Below are 18272 nucleotides of genomic sequence, written 5' to 3'. Positions count from 1 at the left end.
TGATAAAGCACTTGCTTCGCATGTGTGAGGCACTGAGTTCGATCCTCAGCACCACATAAAAATAAAGATATATGTACAATTAAAAAATATACATAAAAATATTAAAGATAAAAGCGGATACTAGCCTTATTATAATTTTCACTTGTAATTCTCCACTTTTTCTGTGTAGTTTAAGAGACTAATGCATTTAAAAGAATTAGTTTTTGTTTTGGTATGCACAGTGTATAAGGATGTACTTTTGTGAAAACCATCAAAAGGGGCAGGACTAAGAACTGTATATAAGCGGAGTTTTCATTGTTTTATTGTAGTGAAGCTGGTATAAATTCAAAGAAGAGTGTAAAATTCTAGAATGTCAAATGTAATCCCCACAGTAATGACAAATAAAATAGTCACAGATATATACAAGAGAAAATATAGATTTAAACATTTCAGTTTTAAAAAGTCCCGGGTTCGATCCTCAGCACCACATACCAACAAGGATGTTGTGTCCGCTGAGAACTAGAAAATAAATATTGAAAATTCTCTCTCTCTCTCCTCTCTCCTCTCTCCTCTCTCTTAAAAAAATAAAAAATAAAAAAAATAAAAAGTCAACTAAAGGCAAATGAAGACATTAAGTGCATCCTTAGCAGTAGCTACTTTAATTGTAAACAGATTAAGCACTCTAATCGTAAGACAGATTGGCAGAATGCATAAAATCACATGATCCTGTTATATGTTCTCTACAGGAAAAACACTTTAGATACAAAGACACAAATATATCAAAAGTGAAAGGATGGGGAAAAAATGTTCTATGCAAACAAGAACCAAAAGTCAATAAATGTGGATATACTAATACCAGATGAAAATGAGTTTTAAATCAAAAGCTTTCAAGAAACAAGGAAGGATGCCATCTGTTAGTAAAAGCTTTAAGACAGCAAGAGTATAATATTTATAGCTAGGGACCATGGCTGTACCTGTACTTCCAGTGAATTGGGAGACTGAGGTAGGAGGATTTCAAGTTCCAGGCCAACCGGGGCAACTTAGCAAGATTGAAAAGTAAAAAGTATAGTAAATAAAAACATTTGAGTACCTAACGATAAATCTTCCAAATATATGAAGCAAGAATTAACAGAATTGGAGAAGGAAATAGACACTTTTACAGTGGTAGTTGTAGATTTCAGTACTTACTATGAGTAATGGATGGTGCAGCCACACAGAACATGGCACCATGAACTCACTAGATCTGCAGACATACACGTAGCCCTCTTCCCACAGCAACAGGATATACAGGCCTCACTAGTGCCCATGGAATTTCTTCTAGGACGGACCATGCTTAGGCTGCAGATTAAGTCTCATTAGATTTAAGAAAATAGAGATTCAAAGCTTATTATTAATCTACTGCAATCAAGACAATGTGGTATTGGAATACAGGCAGATGTGGATCAGTGGAGTAGAATAGAGAGCTCAGAAATAAACCCACCACATCATTAATTTTTGGCAAGGTTGTCAAGACCATTTCATGGGGGAAAGGACAGCTTCCCAAGGAACAGTCCTGAGAAAACTGGAAATCCACACGCAGAAGCATGAAGGCGGGCCCTGTCTCACCCGCATATAAAGACTATCCCAGGACAGCAGGGCCTGAAGGCGAGACCTGAAACTTCCTTCTGAGTTCACTGAGAAGGAAACAACAGGGACAGCTTCAAAGCGTGGGATCTGGCAGTGACTTCTTGGATGTGACGCCAAAAGCACTGGCAGCATAAGAACTAGACAAGTTGCACTTTGTACGAATTTAAAAAGTTCCGCGTGTCAAAAGGCAACTGCCTATGTACTGATTTGATTCCTTACTCCTAACAGTAAAAGGCCATTCCACAGAACAGGATGAAACATCTGGAACCTTATGTGTGACAAGGACTACTCTCCAGATGGTAAAAAGAAGCCCTGCAACTCCCTGGCAACAAAAGAGCAGAAAACCTGACTCAAAAATGGGCAAGGGACTTGAGCAGACGTCTCTTCAAGGAGATGTGCAGACGGCCAATAGGCAGAAAGAGATGCTCAACGTGACTACTCATGAGGGAAATGAAAACCAAGACTACCATGAGATGCCACCTCCACCCACCAGGACGGCTCCCATCCAGGCAAGACACCAGAAGAGCGTGTGTTGGAGAGCATGTGCACTGTTGCTGGGAGTGAAAAGCCACACAGCCGCTGAGGGAAAACTAAATGTAGAATCACCACATGATCCAGCAGTTCCACTCTGGATATACCCCGAGGAACTGAAGACAGGGTCTTCAGTGTGTCACAGCATTATCACCAGAGCCAAACGGTGGAAGCAGCCAGAGCACCGGCGCCCTTTGGTGGGTGAAGGGAGCAGCAGAGTGTGGCCAGTCCACAGGGTGGAACTCTGCTCAGCTTCACAAAGGAAGGGTGCTCTGCAGCGTGAACTGAAGCCATCAGGCACCAGAGCACGAGTACTGTGGTGACTCCACTCCCCTGACGTCTCTTACCCGGAATAGCTGAAATCACAGAAAGTAGAATGGGGGGTGCTGGTGGCTGGGGAGGGGAGGGGGGAATATGCATTGTTTGGGACACACTGTAAAGAGTGGATAGTGGTGAAGGCTGCGCAGAAGTGTGAGCAAGCTTAGTGCCACCAGGTTGCTCACTTAGAGCTGGTGAGGTAGCCAATGTTATGACACACCACAAAAGTAGAAGTGGGTGGGAGAACTTATATCATTCAGCTTGAATCTCCACCCTAAACAGAAATTAGGGATTATTTTTCATCCAGCGCTCCCACTGCACCATGTAGTCCTTCACCTCTGAGCACTCCCAGAGAGGAGTGAGTGTGGGGTGCTGGACTCTCTGGAGGCAGGTAGAGCCCAGAACGGCCTGGACTCACCATGGGAGCCCATGGACAAGTAGGAAGGAGGAAGGTGGCTCTGCCTGGTAGGGCATGGGCTGTGAGTCCTTCCCCCAGGATGATGGGCAGTCCGGCTCTTCTCCTGAGACTTAAAGGAAAAAGTCAATTTCAGGCTGCAGAAGCAGCTGTAGAGGTTTTGGGGGAGCCTCTTCTCTGTGTGTTTGCTCTTTCCCATCAAGCCTGTCTCCTTCCTGAAGCATGCTGGCTGTACCCCAGCAGCCCAGCCTCGTGGTGCAGCAGCTGGGCGGCCTCCCCATTCCTCCCCACTTCATGGGTGTTTCCTTGCTTACCTGTGTGTGGATGTACCTCCCAGAGCATCCTGAAAAGTCATCAGTTCTGTGAGTTCTTTCCCTGGGCTCTTGATCTGATGCTCCTCGTGCTCTGGTCCTGTCTAAGGCAGTCTGGACTTCAGATCTCTTCCCAAGGGTCTCTTGAGCCCCTACAGATCCTAAATGCTAACCTTCCCTGAGCTTCTTTCTTGGCCCTGACCTTTCTGGATCTTTGGGCCTGGACCCCCAAGCTGGACACTCTGAAGCCCCTGCTGTACCAAGGTTGCCCCCTTGTTGTACTTCAGTTTCCTCTTTGGGAATGTTGACATGCTCAGTAGATCCTTCATTTCCAGAGGTTCTTTGTAGACATTTCTGTGCTGCTCTGGGGCAGTGAGTTCTGTTCTTCCTACCATGTGTTTCACCTGCCATTTGAGGAAGGCCCTCAGATGTCCTCATACGCTCCTTCCAGCCGACTTTGATTCCCAGGCATCTTTTTCTCCCCTTTCCTCACGCTGAAGTCATCTTGGGAGTCCGCAAACTCTTCCTAGGGACAGGTGGTTTGGACTTTTGAGGCAGTAAGGTCTCCGTCCTGGCATTCACTGTTGTAGCTCGTCAGCTGTCACAGACTATGAAGAGCCAGCCTGACTGAAACAGTGACAGCCTGGTCTGTTACGATGGGCTACTGTAGTCCATTAAGAAAAAACCCTAGTGAGGAAGTATATAGAGTTGGCTCTTGGTATTCATGAGGGATTGGTTCCAGGAACCTTGCCTCCCCGGTGGGAACCAGAGTCCATGTTGTTCAAGGCCCTGGGATAAGGTGACACAGTTTTTGTGTGTGACCTCTGCACATTCTTTCATACAGTGTGTCATCTCTAGGTGACTTTTAGTGCCTGATGCAGTGAGAATGCTGTCTGTATTTGTTTGGCTGTCTCAGTGAATTGTGACAAGAGAAAAGTTCTACATCTTCAGTATAACAAAATTTTTACATGTACACACACAGACACATATATTGCAGAGAATCTTGTATGAAATACTTTGACCTGGAGCTGTGTTTAGGAGGGTTTCTGGGGTCCCTGAGCCCTCACTCCATTTCCTTAACTGTTACCTCTTGCTTGAAAACTACTGCCCAGGCCCCAGAGTTGTCTATAGATGGTGACGTTGCTCTAGGGCCCTTCTTTCCCTCTTGTTCTGGGGTTGTTGGGGGTGGGTCCCAGTGAGGTCCAGAGCTTTAGGGATGATACCTGCTTCTCACTGTGGGAAAGGTCTTAGCATTCTAGGAAGACTGGCCTGGCCTGGCCCAGTGATGGGTTGTGAGATTGAGGCTCTTCTCAGTCCTGTGCTCTTCCTGCTGCACACACTGTTCCTGATGGGCATTTGATGGAGGGGCAGGACCTAGGGGTAGACTGTAGGAGTGTCTCAGGATCCTGCTTCTAGTGGCTATTGGTTTCCTTCCTGCAAGGTGGGATGGCAGTGTCTGCTCAGGGTTTCATTCTGAAGGAAACCTGATCTGGAAAGTGCTTTGTCTTTCTCTGCAATTTATAACAAGTAGGGACAAGTCATCCTGTGTAGGTCCATAAGAAGTGTGCCTGGTGCCATGGGATTTGCTGCTGACTGTGGTAATCAGATTTTATAAACTGTCTCCTACCTCTAAAAACATTTGAATGGTATTTCTTTTCCTCTTTTGTCCCCTTTTGACTTTTTTTTTTTTTAGCTTGCTTGCCTTTTGTTTTAGCAGCTGCAGTATCTCGGAAGAAAAAACGAAGGATGGGAACCTACAGCCTGGTTCCTAAGAAAAAGACCAAAGTCTTAAAGCAGAGGACGGTGATTGAGATGTTTAAGAGTCTAACTCATTCCACTGTGGGCTCCAAGGTAAGAGGGACGTGTGTGCTGTGTACCGTAAGTGCTTGAATTTGCACCTCTGTGCAGGGCTTCCTTGGCCAAGGAGCATCCTGTGAGGTTGTCAGTAATTTGTATGACCTTCCCTTGATCCCTCTGCTGTAGGGCACGGCCTCTATGCCTAGGTGGGTTGTTGAAGACCCACCTTCCTCCCTCTTCTTACCCTGTCTCCCACCAGCCAGGCTGCAGGCACTGGGCATCACCGTTGTATCCCTGGCCCAGCAGGTCTTTCCGCTCCCATGACCTAAGTCACACAGTAGGTGGGCACCACTTTTGGGTCCTTGGCCCAGCAGGTTCTTCGTCTCCCATCACCTGAGGTGCATAATGGGTGGATGCCACTCCTGCATCCCTGGCCCAGTTGGTTGGTTCTTCATTTCCTGTCACCTGAGGTACACCATGAGTGGGCACCACTGCCGTGTCCATCCTGGCCCAGCAGGCCCTCCATCTCCCATGATTACTGAGGCTCACGTGGGAGCTGGCAGGCCTGTTGGTGACTGCTGCGGTTGTCCTTGAGCAGTGTACATCTGTGTGTTCCAGGGTGAAAAGGCCTTGGGCGACAGCAACCTTCATGTGAATGGAGAGAGCTTGGAGATGGACTCAGAAGAGGATGACTCTGATGAGCTTGAGGAGGATGAGGACCATGGAGCTGAGCAGGCTGCTGCATTTCCCCCAGAGGATAGCAGGACTTCTAAAGAGAACATGTCCGAAACTGACCGGGCCCCAAAGGTAGGACCATGTTTGGGTGGTGTTGCAGATGAAAGGAATCCCAGAGCTGGCCATAGGTTCCAAGAGTCACCACTTGGGGTGCTCTGGGCCCGCATGAAATGTCCTGCATACTTTTTATTCATAAAAACTTTTTTTTTTCCTATTTACTTTTTTTTTTTTTTTTTTGGTACCAGAGATTGAACTCAAGGGGCACTCAACCACTGAGCCACATCCCAGCCCTATTTTGTATTTTATTTAGAGACAGGGTCTCAAGTGAGTTGCTTAGTTCATTGCTGTTGGTGAGGCTGGCTTTGAACTCTCGATCCTGGCTCCTATATACTTTTGGCTTTGAGTTTTATATTTATTTCCTTGGAATTATTCATTTATTTTCATCTTAGGAATGTTTTTCTTCCTGTACAGCATCATTGACATAAAGCCTCACGAGCTTCTTCTTAAGTTCCAGGTTGGCAAGAATAACAATATCAATAATCCAGCTGGAAGCTGGGTGTAGTGGTGCACGCCTGTAATTCCAGCACCTCCGGAGGCTGAAGCAGGAGAATCACAAGTTCTAGGCGAGCCTGGGCAACTTAGCAAGATTCTATCTCAAAATAAAAAATAAAGGCTGAGAACGTAGCTTAGTGGTAGAACACCCCTGGATTCAGTCTCCAGTACTGGTGTTGGGGGCGGGTAAGATAGAAAAAGAATATAATAATCTGAAGCATTAATCAGTGACCTTCTGTGTGCCCTCAATGTCTGCTTATAATCATTTTTAGGGGGCAGGGTGGACAGTGTCTCACTAAGTTTCCTGACACTGACCCCAAATTTGTGATGCTCCTGTCTCTGCCTCCCAAGTTGCTGAAATTATGTCTGTGTACCACCATGCTCAGCAGCTGATTTTGACTGATGCCTTTTCGAGGCTGGCCTCATTCTATCCTATACACTCTCCATGCTGGGGCTATCATGCTCGTGCAGGTTGAAGCCTCTGCCCTCCTTGCAGAGTGTGTGTCCAAGGCTCCCTGAGCGGCCTGTGGAATGATACATAGTTCTGCTCCTCAAGGATGTGAGGCATGCTTTCTTTATAGACCATTTATTCCAAGTCCTTTGAGGATGAGCACTGGACAGTCTTGTCTCAGCCATATTGCTCACCTTGGTAGGCATGGCACCATTCATGAGTGCTCCTGCGGGTGATCTGTGGGTACTCCTGGGAGCAGTCTGGAATGCTTCTGGGAACTATCTGCAGGTGTTCCTAGGAACCTTCTGTGGGTGCTCCAGGGAACTGTCTGGGTGCTCCAGAAAACCATCTGGGGTTGCTGCTGATGCCAGCTTGGCAAGTTCTTAGAATTTGTGAGCAAGCTTTGAGGTTTAGGCATAAATTTTATATTCTTTCAGTTCTGAGAGGGATAAGTTAGAAGTGACATGCTTACTAGGAGCAGCATTGGGAGGCTGAGAATCAGACTGCCTAAACATTAGTGGTGTATTGTTCAAATATGTCAGACTTCTTTGCAGAATCTTTAGCAGAGGTTCTCCATCTTTATTTAAAATGAAGCCTCTGTCTGGTGAATTATCCCAGGCTAGCATTAGGCACAGCATTTGCAGGTGATACTGTTCAGTGACTTATTTTAGAGGTATCATTTTGTTGCTTAGCTATGTACTCCATCAGTACCAAGCACTTTCATCTGTCAGAATTTGGGGCATGTCTTTTCTTCTTTTATTAATTAATTTACTTAGGTTTCAGGAATTGAACCCAGGGGTGCTTAACCACTGAGCCACATCCCCAGCTCTTTTTCTTTCTTTCTTTCTTTCTTTCTTTTTTTTTTTTTTTTTAGAGATAGGGTCTCACTGAGTTGCTTAGGTCCTTGCTAAGTTTCTGAGGCCGGCTTTGAACTTGTGATCCTCCTGCCTCAGCCTCTCAAGCTGCTGGGATTACAGACATGCATCACTGCACCTGGTGTCCTTTCTTATTTTTACTTCAATTTTAGACTCATTTTTATGAATTATTATTATTCCTTTTTTACAGGTTTTAGGGCAAATTTAAAATGTTACTTCCGGCTCTCAATTATTCAAAAGTAATATTAACATTAAGAGATGTAAAGGGATTTTAAAAATTATTTATTGTAAAATACTTGTTACATTTTTTTTTCCCTATAGTGAAGTATAAGGAAGGAAAAAATAGTATCATAATCCCATTGTGCGGTAGCTCTGGTGTGCTTTGTGATCCTGATCCTGACCCTGGCCAGCACACTCCCAATTCTGTGCAGAGAAGTGTTTTCACTCCTGCCTCACACTCCATGCTGTGGATTTGACTGTGTTTCTCCCGCGCCCCCTTTTAGTATCAGGGATTGAACCCAGCCTTCTCTATGGATTTGATCATTTTCCTGTTTTAGACAACACTTTGTTGAATGTACTTTGGAGTAATATATACTTCTAGCTGAGAGGCATGGTTTTTCTCATCTTCCCCAGCTAATCTGCGTCGTTGGAATGCTAGTGTTACACTGTTGAGAGTGAGCAGCTTCTCACACATTTGGTGGCTGTTGGCTTGTTGTTTTAGAAAACACCTGCTGGTATGCTTTGCCCACCTTTCTGCTGGGGTGCTCATCTCTTAGAGGTGCAGTCCTAGGAGCCTAAGCAAGTTTGGAGTGGTTTGTTTCCTTGGTGTCTTGTCAGTTGTCTGAGCTCACAGACACTAGTCCGTTTCTTTAGGACTTTCAGGTTCTGTGTTCTAATTATGATAAACTGATCTTTTTCACTATTGGTTTTAAAAAATTGTCTAAGCTATCATCTAATACTTTGACTTCATTCATTCTGTACAAATATTTGATTCAGAATTTTATTGTGATAAAATGTGGGGTAGATACACTCAATGCAGGTGAAGTTTATGGTATATAAATTATATCTCTTTCTTTTTTTATAAATTATATCTCAATAGAGCTTTTAGAATAAGACACAAGGGTTAGGGACCCAGGGCTTCCCTCAGAATAGCTGGGCCAGAGTTTTCACTCCATTTATTGCTTGACATTTCTTTCTCCTGCTGATTTAAAATGCCAGCTGAATTCTACACCAGATGGCATGTGAGTTTGAGTATTTCTGGATTCCATCTTTGGTTGAGGTATTTGTCTTCCAGAGGATCTAGATACTGAGTAACCCTGAGTAACTTAGGTATTGAAATGAAATTAAAAATTAAATAACTTTGAAGCTTGAACAAAAAGAACCAAGAAGAAAATATGGTCATTGGAAAGCAAGATGGCAGGAGTAAATCTCCACAGACATAATCAGTAGAAGTTTTATTGTGTAAACCCTTCCAGAGGACAAAGGCAGAATGAAGCTCTTTAGCTTGTTCTGAAGCTGAGCTGTAGGCTACCTTTGCACAGGACTCAAAGTATAGGCTTGCTGAATGAACCCTGAGTCAGATGCAGTTGTGTGCTGAAATGGCAGTGACCACAGAAGACCAGGCTTCTCTCCCAGGGATATCTGTTAGCAGGAGTGACTGAGTTTGCAGGTCAGATATGTATGCGTTTGAAAAGTATTTTAAGCCAGGTGCCAGCTAATCTGTAGGCTGAGGCAGGAAGATTGCTTGAGCCTGGGCAACATGGCAAGGCTTTGTCTCAGAATGGATAATAGCTGATAGGTTAGTAGCATTTTATTGAGTTCAGCTTTCTATTCTTTGAATTTGGGAGATTACTCTGCACCTGCACACAGGACAGCTGTACCGCTGTCATTATTGAAGTGTGACATACCTGTGTTACCTCACCTAGGTCAAAACCTTGGCTCTCACCACCACTTCCACAGCCTCCCTGACCCTCCATAAGGGATCCCTGTCTGTGTGCTCCCACTGTAGGATTGGATTTTTTGGTTTTGTTCTTTATAAATAAAATCATATAGTATGCGTGCTTACATTTTTTAAATATGACTTATTTTATTCAATATTATTGTGTTTTGGGTTTTTATGTTGTTTGTTAATTTTTGTCATCATACAACAGTGGTCTTCCAGTTGGACTGTGGGGTCTCTGAGGCTCTGTAAGGAGATCTACAGGATCAAAACTGTTACCTCAGAATTGCTGAGATGTCTGTTCCTCCGTCTCCTTCAGGGGAGTGGCCATGTTGCTGTCTTTGCTTGGGCAGCTAATTACCTCTGTCCTTGTGGTTTGAACATTGTCAGCCTAAATTTCTACTGCAGTAAGGTTAGTAGATGTAACCCATGTTAATAAAAGCTCTCCATAGTTCTCAGTCATTTTTTTCAGAGTATGGGGTCCCAAGGCTATAGTTTTTGGGTTGTTTCCAGGGAGGGCTATTCCATATGGCATGGGTGACCCCTGGTGTACACTGGGAGTGGAGTCTGTGCTTCGTTACACCCATGACTCTGTGTGCAGGTTTCCCTGTAGGGTGGCTGCACCAGTTGGCAGTGCTGCCAACTGTCTCTGAGTGGTGAGTGTAAAGCGCTAATGCAGAATAGTTTTAATTTCACTTTCCTGATTCCCAAGAAGGTTGAGTCCTTTTTTGTATGTCAACTTGCAGTTTGGATGCCTTTTTGAAATGCCTGTTCAAGTCTCAGCCATTCATCTACTGGGTCATTTGTCCTTTGAAAAAGTCATTTTGTAGGAGTTCTTTGACCTGGCAGTGAGCCTTCGTATGCATAGTGGCTTGCATTTTCTCTGAAAAGTTGGTGACCTTGTCTCTTCCCTTGGATTGGACACTAATCACAAGGACTGACAGTTGGGTGCAGCCACCATTCTGGGTGCTGGTTGGGGAGAGCTGAACTTTTGCCTCTTAGGCCGAACTCATAACTGGGTCATACCCCCACAGTCGTGTGTTCCTGGGTAGAGGGCTGGCAGGAGCTGACTGGCGGCTGGGCAAGGGCTAGTCCTGACCAATGAATTAAAATAAAATTCATAGTTTAAAAAAAAAACTGACTTAACATGTCAGAACACTACAAAAAAGGTTATATTTAGTGGTGAAAAGTCAAAGCATTTCTGTTATCAGTTGTAAAATGAAGGTGGGATAGCTGCTTTCATCTCTTGATGTGGGCACAACAGCACCGGCTGTTCTGGCTGATGCTGTAAACATCAGTATTTAAAAGGACAAGAGAAAAGAGTTTCTGGGAATGTGATCATCTTTCTGAAAGTCCCGGAAGATCAGCTGAAAACTACATAGCTGCTGAGCTGAACTTATGTGAGCAGGATGTAAACACCTGTTTCCTTGTGTGGCTGTCACAAGTACTTAGAGAATGAGAAGTCAGCATTATCAGCAAAATTGGCAAATGCCTAGAGGCACTTTTAAACTTTTCTAAGTAAAACAGTACACACATCCAAATAGTAGTGAGCAGTGACCAGCCGTGGGTCAGTCTTGTCTGTCGGTGCTTGGCAGATATGTCAGTGTGGATCTTTAAGGACCAAGACCGGGGGAGGCAAATCACAATATCAACACCTAAAATATGAGCTGTGATTGTTTCTCTCAGCTTCGTGGTGCCATGTCCTCAGCTGCTTTCCTCTGCAACACACTTCTGCCATGATGTTCTGTCTCATGTCAGGCCCCGAGGAATGCAGTCGGCCATCTGTAGACTGAGACCTCTAAAACTGTGAGCCCCCAAATAACTTTTTATCCTCTAATTGAGTCTTTTGGTCACAGCAGCGAAGAAACTGACTAAAACAAATTGGTACTGAGAAGGTGGGTTGTTTCTGTGACTAACCTGATCATGTGGTTTAGAAGCTTTTTGGACTTTACAGTATTTGGGAGGAATTTTGAAAGGTTTAGGAATGCAAGATGGGAAAACTTTGGTATGAAAAATGTTGATAACATACTTTATAAAAAGTAAATTTTACAATAAGAAAACCAGGTCCAAGTCTGAAAATGGGCTGAGGATGCAAGATGCAGTAGAAGAAATAGAAAAGTACTAAGAAGTTACAGAAGACTCAGGTCCTGTTGTGTGTGGGGAAGTGAGATCTAAGCATCGGTGAGAGTCTGTTGAAAGATTGGTGGTTCCTCTTTGCGCATTGTTGGTGGAAGATCATAGTTGGGGAGGTGACCCAGAGGTTCTACATCTCTCCCATCTGTGTGTTTGTCCTGGAAGACATTGCTGATTTAGAGGGTAGGGTACAGTGAAATCACCAGGCCACAGAGCATGCAGTCAGTATGCAGGAGGCCATAGCCACCTTGGGAAGTGGGTGGGCAAGAGCTGGATGTATGCCCACATGTTTTAGTGCCCACATGTTTTAGTGCCTTTGCAGCAGATATGTACTGATACATGGCCAGTGTCACTCAGCTCAGCAGGAAAACAAGGTATCTCTGTTCTGATGTGAAGCTGCAGGCCATGTGTGGCAGCACACTTGTTGGAAGGAGTGAGGTAGCACGGTAGTTGTGGCTCCGGGGATTGGACTTGGATATTGTCAGTGTAGACCTGATTGTGTATTATATTGTGGCCTCTTGAGAATGCTTTCACTTTTTAAGTTTTGCACCTCCCACCTAATATTTTGTTTTAGTTGTAGATGGACACAGTACCTTTATTTTATTTTTATGTGGTGCTGAGGATCGAACCCAGAGCTCCTTATGTGCTAGGAGAGCACTCTACCTCTGAGCCACAACCCCAGCTCTTATCTTCCTTTTTATGGATACCTGCCGTGTTTTGAATTCTGAGTACACAGAGAGTGTCGCCTTCCCATCATGATATGAAGACACTGCCAAGGAGCAGGAGTGGAAACTCAGGCTGGATACCCCTTGGCCAAAGCCAGAGAGGCAGCTCACTTGGACAGTGGACAGACGATGGGATCTTTCCTGCGTGTGCCTCCAGCATGCACTGCTGATGTATTTTTAAAAGTCTGTTTCCAATTCATTTGTCTGCCATTAAAGAAACTAATTGGTTTTTGTTTTTGGTTTTTTTCAACCCCCCCACCCCTCCGCCCGGCTCTTTGGCTGCTCAGATGGATGGCGAGTCAGAGGAGGAGCAGGAGTCGGCTGATACTGGGGAGGACGAGGACGGCGGAGACGAGTCTGACCTGGTAATCCAGCACATGGCCTGGCCTCTGTGTGCAGTGGAGGAGATGCAAGAAGCGCTGTAGTTGCCCTGTTGTTTGCTGAGAGTCAGCCTGTTCTGGTACTGGGGCTTGGCACAGGCAGGCAGAGGTCTTGCTCTTGGGAGAATAGGTGAAGAGACCCACACAGTCATAATGTGGTGCCAGTCAGAGCCCAAGGGCCGTGTGGCCTTTTATGGTATAGCAATAGGCCAGGCCTGGTGTAGGCTTGTCCTGCCTCTGCAGAGTTAGTGCTGATCTCCAGGCTGAGGGAAGGGTGTGCGAGTCCACGTGCTGTTTGTCCCATGCAAGTGGTATGGCACATGGTGTGGGATCCTGCTACAGTGGCTGCTGTGAGGGTGAAGGGAGCATTTGATATGAGGTGTTTTGACAGAGCATGGACAGGACTCTGGTGGGTTAGTTGCAACACGGTGAGGGACAGGAGGGAACAGGGCTCTATTCTGCCCACAGTAAGGTCTCTTGTGCCCAGCAGGTAGCCAAGTGACAGAAGCAGGCCCTGAGGGTTCAGGGAGTGGAGAAGCTTAGAAATGGGGAAATGTGCTGAGGCCCTAGGATGGAGCCTCAGGAAACCCTGTGTGTGAGCACTGTGCACAGGAGGCAACAGCCTATGAGATCCTGAAGGAGGGCTCTTCTGTGGGAGAAAGCCTGGGGGTTTGGGGCACGTGACCTATGAACAGCTCTGAAGAGGGAAGGAGTGGCCCACGGCATCAGCCTGCTGCCCAGTTAGGTGTGGCATGGACATGTGTTTTTTGGGTGATGGGTGGAAGGAGCAGGATCAGGGTAGTGGCAGAGTGTAGTTTTTACAGTTCTTTTGGAAACTGCTATGCTGGATTGCAGGGTGGAGCAAGGGCTGTTAAAAGGGAGGGACACTGGACAAGCACGGGTGTGTGTAGTCAAGATGGTCCCCAGCACAGTCCCCAGACCCTGGGGCTCCTGCACATGGCTGTGGCAGGACATGTGTCAGTCTGTCTGAATGGCTGACATGCTGTGCAGTGTGTTTTTTCCCATGTGTTGAGCACAGCGTTCTCAAGTGTCTGCCTGTGTCCATGGGAAGGAGGGTGATGAGACCCCATGCTGCCATTGTGTCTTGTCCCTCTCTTGTGCCAGTCAGGGCTAGGAGTCTGTGCTATGTGCCAGTTGTAATTCCAGGAGGTTGAATGCCCTTCCTGCATCCAGATCTTAGGAACAGATGCTCAGGTATCTTGCTGTGTCTTTAACTGGCTTGTGACTTGGAGTCCATGCACTCTGAGCATTGTTCCTTTTCTCATGAGCAGGACGAAGGGACACGTGGTGGAAAGTGTATTCTCCTACTGAGCTTATTTACTTAGTTCCTGGGTAGGATTTTCCAATCTATTCCTTTCCTTTGTGTGAAATTCAATAAGAGTTATGAGTTCCATTTTAGGTTTCTTGGCTTTTTTGCCTCTAAAAGGACTGAGCTTGGAGAGATGTTTAGGGAACAGCGTGGGTATCTTTAGAATGTGACCCAGAAGAATGTCTAGAAGTGAAGTGAATCTGCTAAAAGAAGAATCAAGACATAGCAAGTATTTTATTTTACAGGCAGACAACTCCTAGTCCTTTTTGCTCTTGAGAGCTTCCCTGCTTTGCTTCTGACGTTCCTGCCCTTTGGTCCTCCAGAGTTCTGAATCCAGCATCAAGAAGAAATTTCTCAAGAGGAGAGGAAAGACTGAGAGCCCCTGGATCAAGCCGGCTCGGAAAAGGAGGAGGAGAAGTAGAAAGAAGCCATGTGGTGCGCTTGGTAAGCGCAGTGGCCCCGTGGCCCCTGCACCTGCGTGGGCATCTCCCGGCCAAGTGGCAGGCCTAGGGCTGGGGCTCTGCATAGGATTTTATTTGAAAGGAGGATCCACTGTTGACAAATGTTTCAAATGACCTCATCAGAGAAACTCAGTGCCCTTCACTTGGTCTTCTCTGGACAAACCTGCTGATCTTGGCTTCATTGCTGAATGCTAAGCTGAGGTGATCTTTCATTTGGCACCTACACAGGGTGACTAGCAACCTGTGGCCTATAGACGTTTCCCACGCTGCTTGAAGGAGGGAGGTCTGTGATTATGTAGCCACTTGTGTGGCTGTGCCTGGTCTATATGGCAGCTTCTGGCCTTGTGGCAGCACCCCTGTTCTGGCAGTGATTGTTGAGTGAATGAGGCCACAGGGTGATTGCCAAGGTCAATGTTCTTTTTTTTTTTTTAAAAAAAAAAACTTCATTTATGTGGACTGGCATACCATAAAACATACATAGCTAAACCACTTTTTAATGAGTTAATGTGTCTACAACCGTGGAGCCCTCACCATAGCCACATTACCTGGGTTCTCTCCACCCCAGGTTCCCTGTGTGCCCTGCTGCCATCAAGAACCTGTCCCTTCCCCAGGCTCTTTTCCTGTTCTCATGCACCCCAATCTGCCCTGTGCCGCTGATGCATTAGCACTTGGTAGAATTCTGTGTGAATGGAATTGCTCCGTGTGGGCTTTTCCCTTATGACTCCTTTCAGCACAATTGTTGCAGAGGGCTACTGCTGCACATGTCAGTGGTCTGTCCCTGTCATTGCTGAGAAGCATCCCACTATGTGCAAGCTGTGGCTCAACCACTGTTCTGTGGGTACACTCGGCTCTCCCAGTTTGGGCTCTCAGGGAAGCTGCAGTGGATGGTGTCTCAGATGGGTCTCCAGCAGAGGTGTGACTGGGTTGTGCTGTTTGCTCAGCTATTTTTTAAAGCACAGGTCCTGCTTCACATCCTCACAAAAGTACTGGAGGGTTCCGCTCCTCTCTGTGCTTACCAGCACTTGTTAGGGTTAGTCTGTTTAATTTCAGTGGTTCTAGGAGGTGTTCGGGGTGTCTCTTGACAGTTGTTTGCTTTTACTTGATGAATAACGAGGTGGCACCTTTTAGCCTTTGTTCATTTACTTTTGTGAAATGTGTGTGTATCTTTTGTTCTCTTTCAAAACCAGGGTGGTTTTCTTCTGAGTTGTAAAAGGTCTTTAAGTATTTTAGATAGATGTCTAATCAGATGGATGTTTTGTATACATTTGTACCTAGTCTGTTTAGGGTCAGAGCAACAGTTAAATTTTTTTGTTGAAGTCTAATTTATTAATTCTTTTCTTATTCATGCTTTTCGTGCATTGAGAAATCTTTGACTTAATAAAGGGTTGGGGATGTAGCTCAGTGGTAAAGCTACATCCTTGGGTTCAATCCCCAGTACCAAGGAGAGAAAAAAAGAAGGGGACAAAAAGATCTTTGACTAACTCAGTTCATCAGGATCTTGTCCTGTATTTTCTCATGAAGTTGTGCAGTTGAAGTACTCACAGATAGTTCTGGTGCATTTTGAGGCAGTGTTTGAACATGGTGACACGAAGAGCCCAGCTCCCTCTTACGGATGGGCAGCTGATGTGCACCATCAGTCCAGATGACTTTTCTTTTGTCGAGTGCAAGTGTCTGTGTCTTTCCATGGAGGCAGAACTTCCTGAGTAACAGTGAGTTCACGTGCTACCCCACTTTCATCCGCGGCAGTTCTCTGAGTGCTCATGAGCCCGGCAGTTGCGGGTTCTTTTACTCTAACCATAACCGCTCATCTCTGTAATACTCAAGTCACACTTACACATGGCGGGATTTCTAGGTTGCAGAAAGGTTGAACAAGGATAAGGTGGCCACAGGGTTTCTGGAGGTGGCACTGAGTGAGGGCAGAGGGCAGGTGCAGAGTAGGCTGAAGAGCTTGTTCAGGGTGCAGAGCTGTCGGAGCACAGGACTGACTCTAGGCCAGGGTCCTGAAGGCAGATGCTTTCAAAGCCAGGGAGATGGAGCTGAGCTGGGGGACAGGGACAGAGAGCTGGAGATTTTCCAGTTAATGTCATGGCGTATTCAGACTGGCTGGCTGATGATGGGTTGGTGCATGCCACCCTACCCAGTCTCAGGGTGCACCTCCTTCAGTGGGTCTTGGGCGAGGGGGTTGCTGTGTTTGGTCTGGTGTGTTTGATGAGCGCAGGGGCCTGGTTTTTCTTTAGCGTGGTGGTGGGCAGACGGTGGCTGTTGACTTGAAAAAAGGTGGAGTCATTCTACCTCCACACTTAACTCAAAATGGAGCTGCTCTTGGCAAACTAGTGCTGTATAAAGTGGAGTCCTGGGAGGCCAGGCGCAGCTGTGCTGTGGAGTGTGAGTCCCTCGGGGCAGGGTGCAGCCTGCCCTATTGGGTTTCCTGGGAATATTGGTGGATATTGAATGAGGGGGCTACTCTGGGCTTTCTACTCTGTCCCGCTTACTTGTGTGTTCTCTTTGTGCCACTCCTCAGGGTTGCAGCACTTTGCTCTTTCCCCTCATTCAGCTGTGCTTGTAGCTTCCCCTGACATGCAAGAGGCTCACTGCCCCTATGTCCCGGAGGCAGCCCTGAGGTGGGGAGGGCCGCGCTGGGTTTTATGGTGCTATACTTGAGTGCCTCCCTCTGAGCTCATCTGCTCCTTCATTTGTGTTTCCTTCTGTTTTCACTTGGGATCATGAGAACACTGATGTGGTTTTTTATTATTGGCTGACCTACTATTTGTAGCTCCAAGAAGAAAGATTGTTCTTGAGGGGTAGAAGTTTTGGTTTTTGTCATCTTGGCTGTGACAGGTAAAATGTATGCCTTATGTTTACTCGCACAGGAGTTGTTATATCTTTAAGTGTTTAAATTATATGAAGACTATTCATGTTCTTCAAATTGCTGATTTTTCAAAGTAGTTTACTTTTCTATCTAAGGTCTAGGATACAGAATACAATGTGAATGAAAAGTCTCTCTATCAGTGTTCATTTATTTCCACTTGATGAGGTTAGAAGCTTGTGTGAAGCATGGTCCTTCACCTCTTGCTGGTGTTAGATATCCATTGTAAACACACACTCTTCTTAGGCTTCCCAGTGAAATGTCTGTACAGTGCCAAGTATTCAGCTTTGCGTGTCCCTCTAAGGCCTCCTAGGAAGCCGGGACAGGCCGGCATACTCCTGCTGCCATCCTGTGTCCTCAAGGGCGAGGGGCATGTTGCAAAACCAGTGGCGCCAGCCCATCTCTGCAGTGGTCTTCCTTGGCATGCCTCAATTTTCTTGCCTTTAGTGAGAGCTTTGCTTCACAGACCTTGTGCCTGGTGGGGCTGACACTAACCTTCCTGTGGAACTTCTGTGTGTCAGTCAGGACAGTGAGCAAGCCAGAGCCTCTAGCTAGTGCCGACCCCTGTCACTCTGCACACATGGTCATCAGTTGGTCTTTCACTTGTGCCAGTTGGATTTTTCTGTCTTATTTTAAAGTAATTTATGGAATGTACACCACACTTGTATTCATTTTCCTGATTATTTAACAGTTTTTATCCACCTGGTGTAGTCACAGAGGTAACTATGTTAGTATGTAAGTGCCTTGATGCAGTTTCCTTCCACATTCAGGTGGATCCGGCTGGGGATGAGAAAAACGGCAGGCAGAGGAGAAAAGCAGTAGTGTAACTGGAGTGGCCCAGGCAGTTG

The 18272-nt window shown here is 46.0% G+C and overlaps 1 protein-coding gene across 12 annotated transcripts in view; it reads left to right on the top strand.

The window, feature by feature from the left end:
• Positions 1-18272, top strand: part of EHMT1 (euchromatic histone lysine methyltransferase 1) — a 159451-nt gene that overhangs the window by 78753 nt on the left and 62426 nt on the right. For 10 of the 12 annotated variants that reach the window (XM_081269854.1, XM_081269851.1, XM_081269853.1 and 7 more), the window contains 4 exons: positions 4874-5031; positions 5596-5784; positions 12675-12752; positions 14421-14541. In XM_081269854.1, coding sequence (XP_081125980.1) covers positions 4874-5031; positions 5596-5784; positions 12675-12752; positions 14421-14541 — 546 coding nt within the window. The remainder of the gene's footprint in view (positions 1-4873; positions 5032-5595; positions 5785-12674; positions 12753-14420; positions 14542-18272) is intronic. The other 2 variants (XM_081269850.1, XM_081269849.1) reach the window with 2 other exon arrangements.

This window comes from Spermophilus citellus, assembly GCF_964194105.1.
Source record: "Spermophilus citellus genome assembly, chromosome: 2".
Taxonomy (NCBI): domain Eukaryota; kingdom Metazoa; phylum Chordata; class Mammalia; order Rodentia; family Sciuridae; genus Spermophilus; species Spermophilus citellus.
The sequence above is the reverse complement of the archived record's forward strand: the minus strand, read 5'-3'. Positions and strand labels throughout refer to the sequence as shown.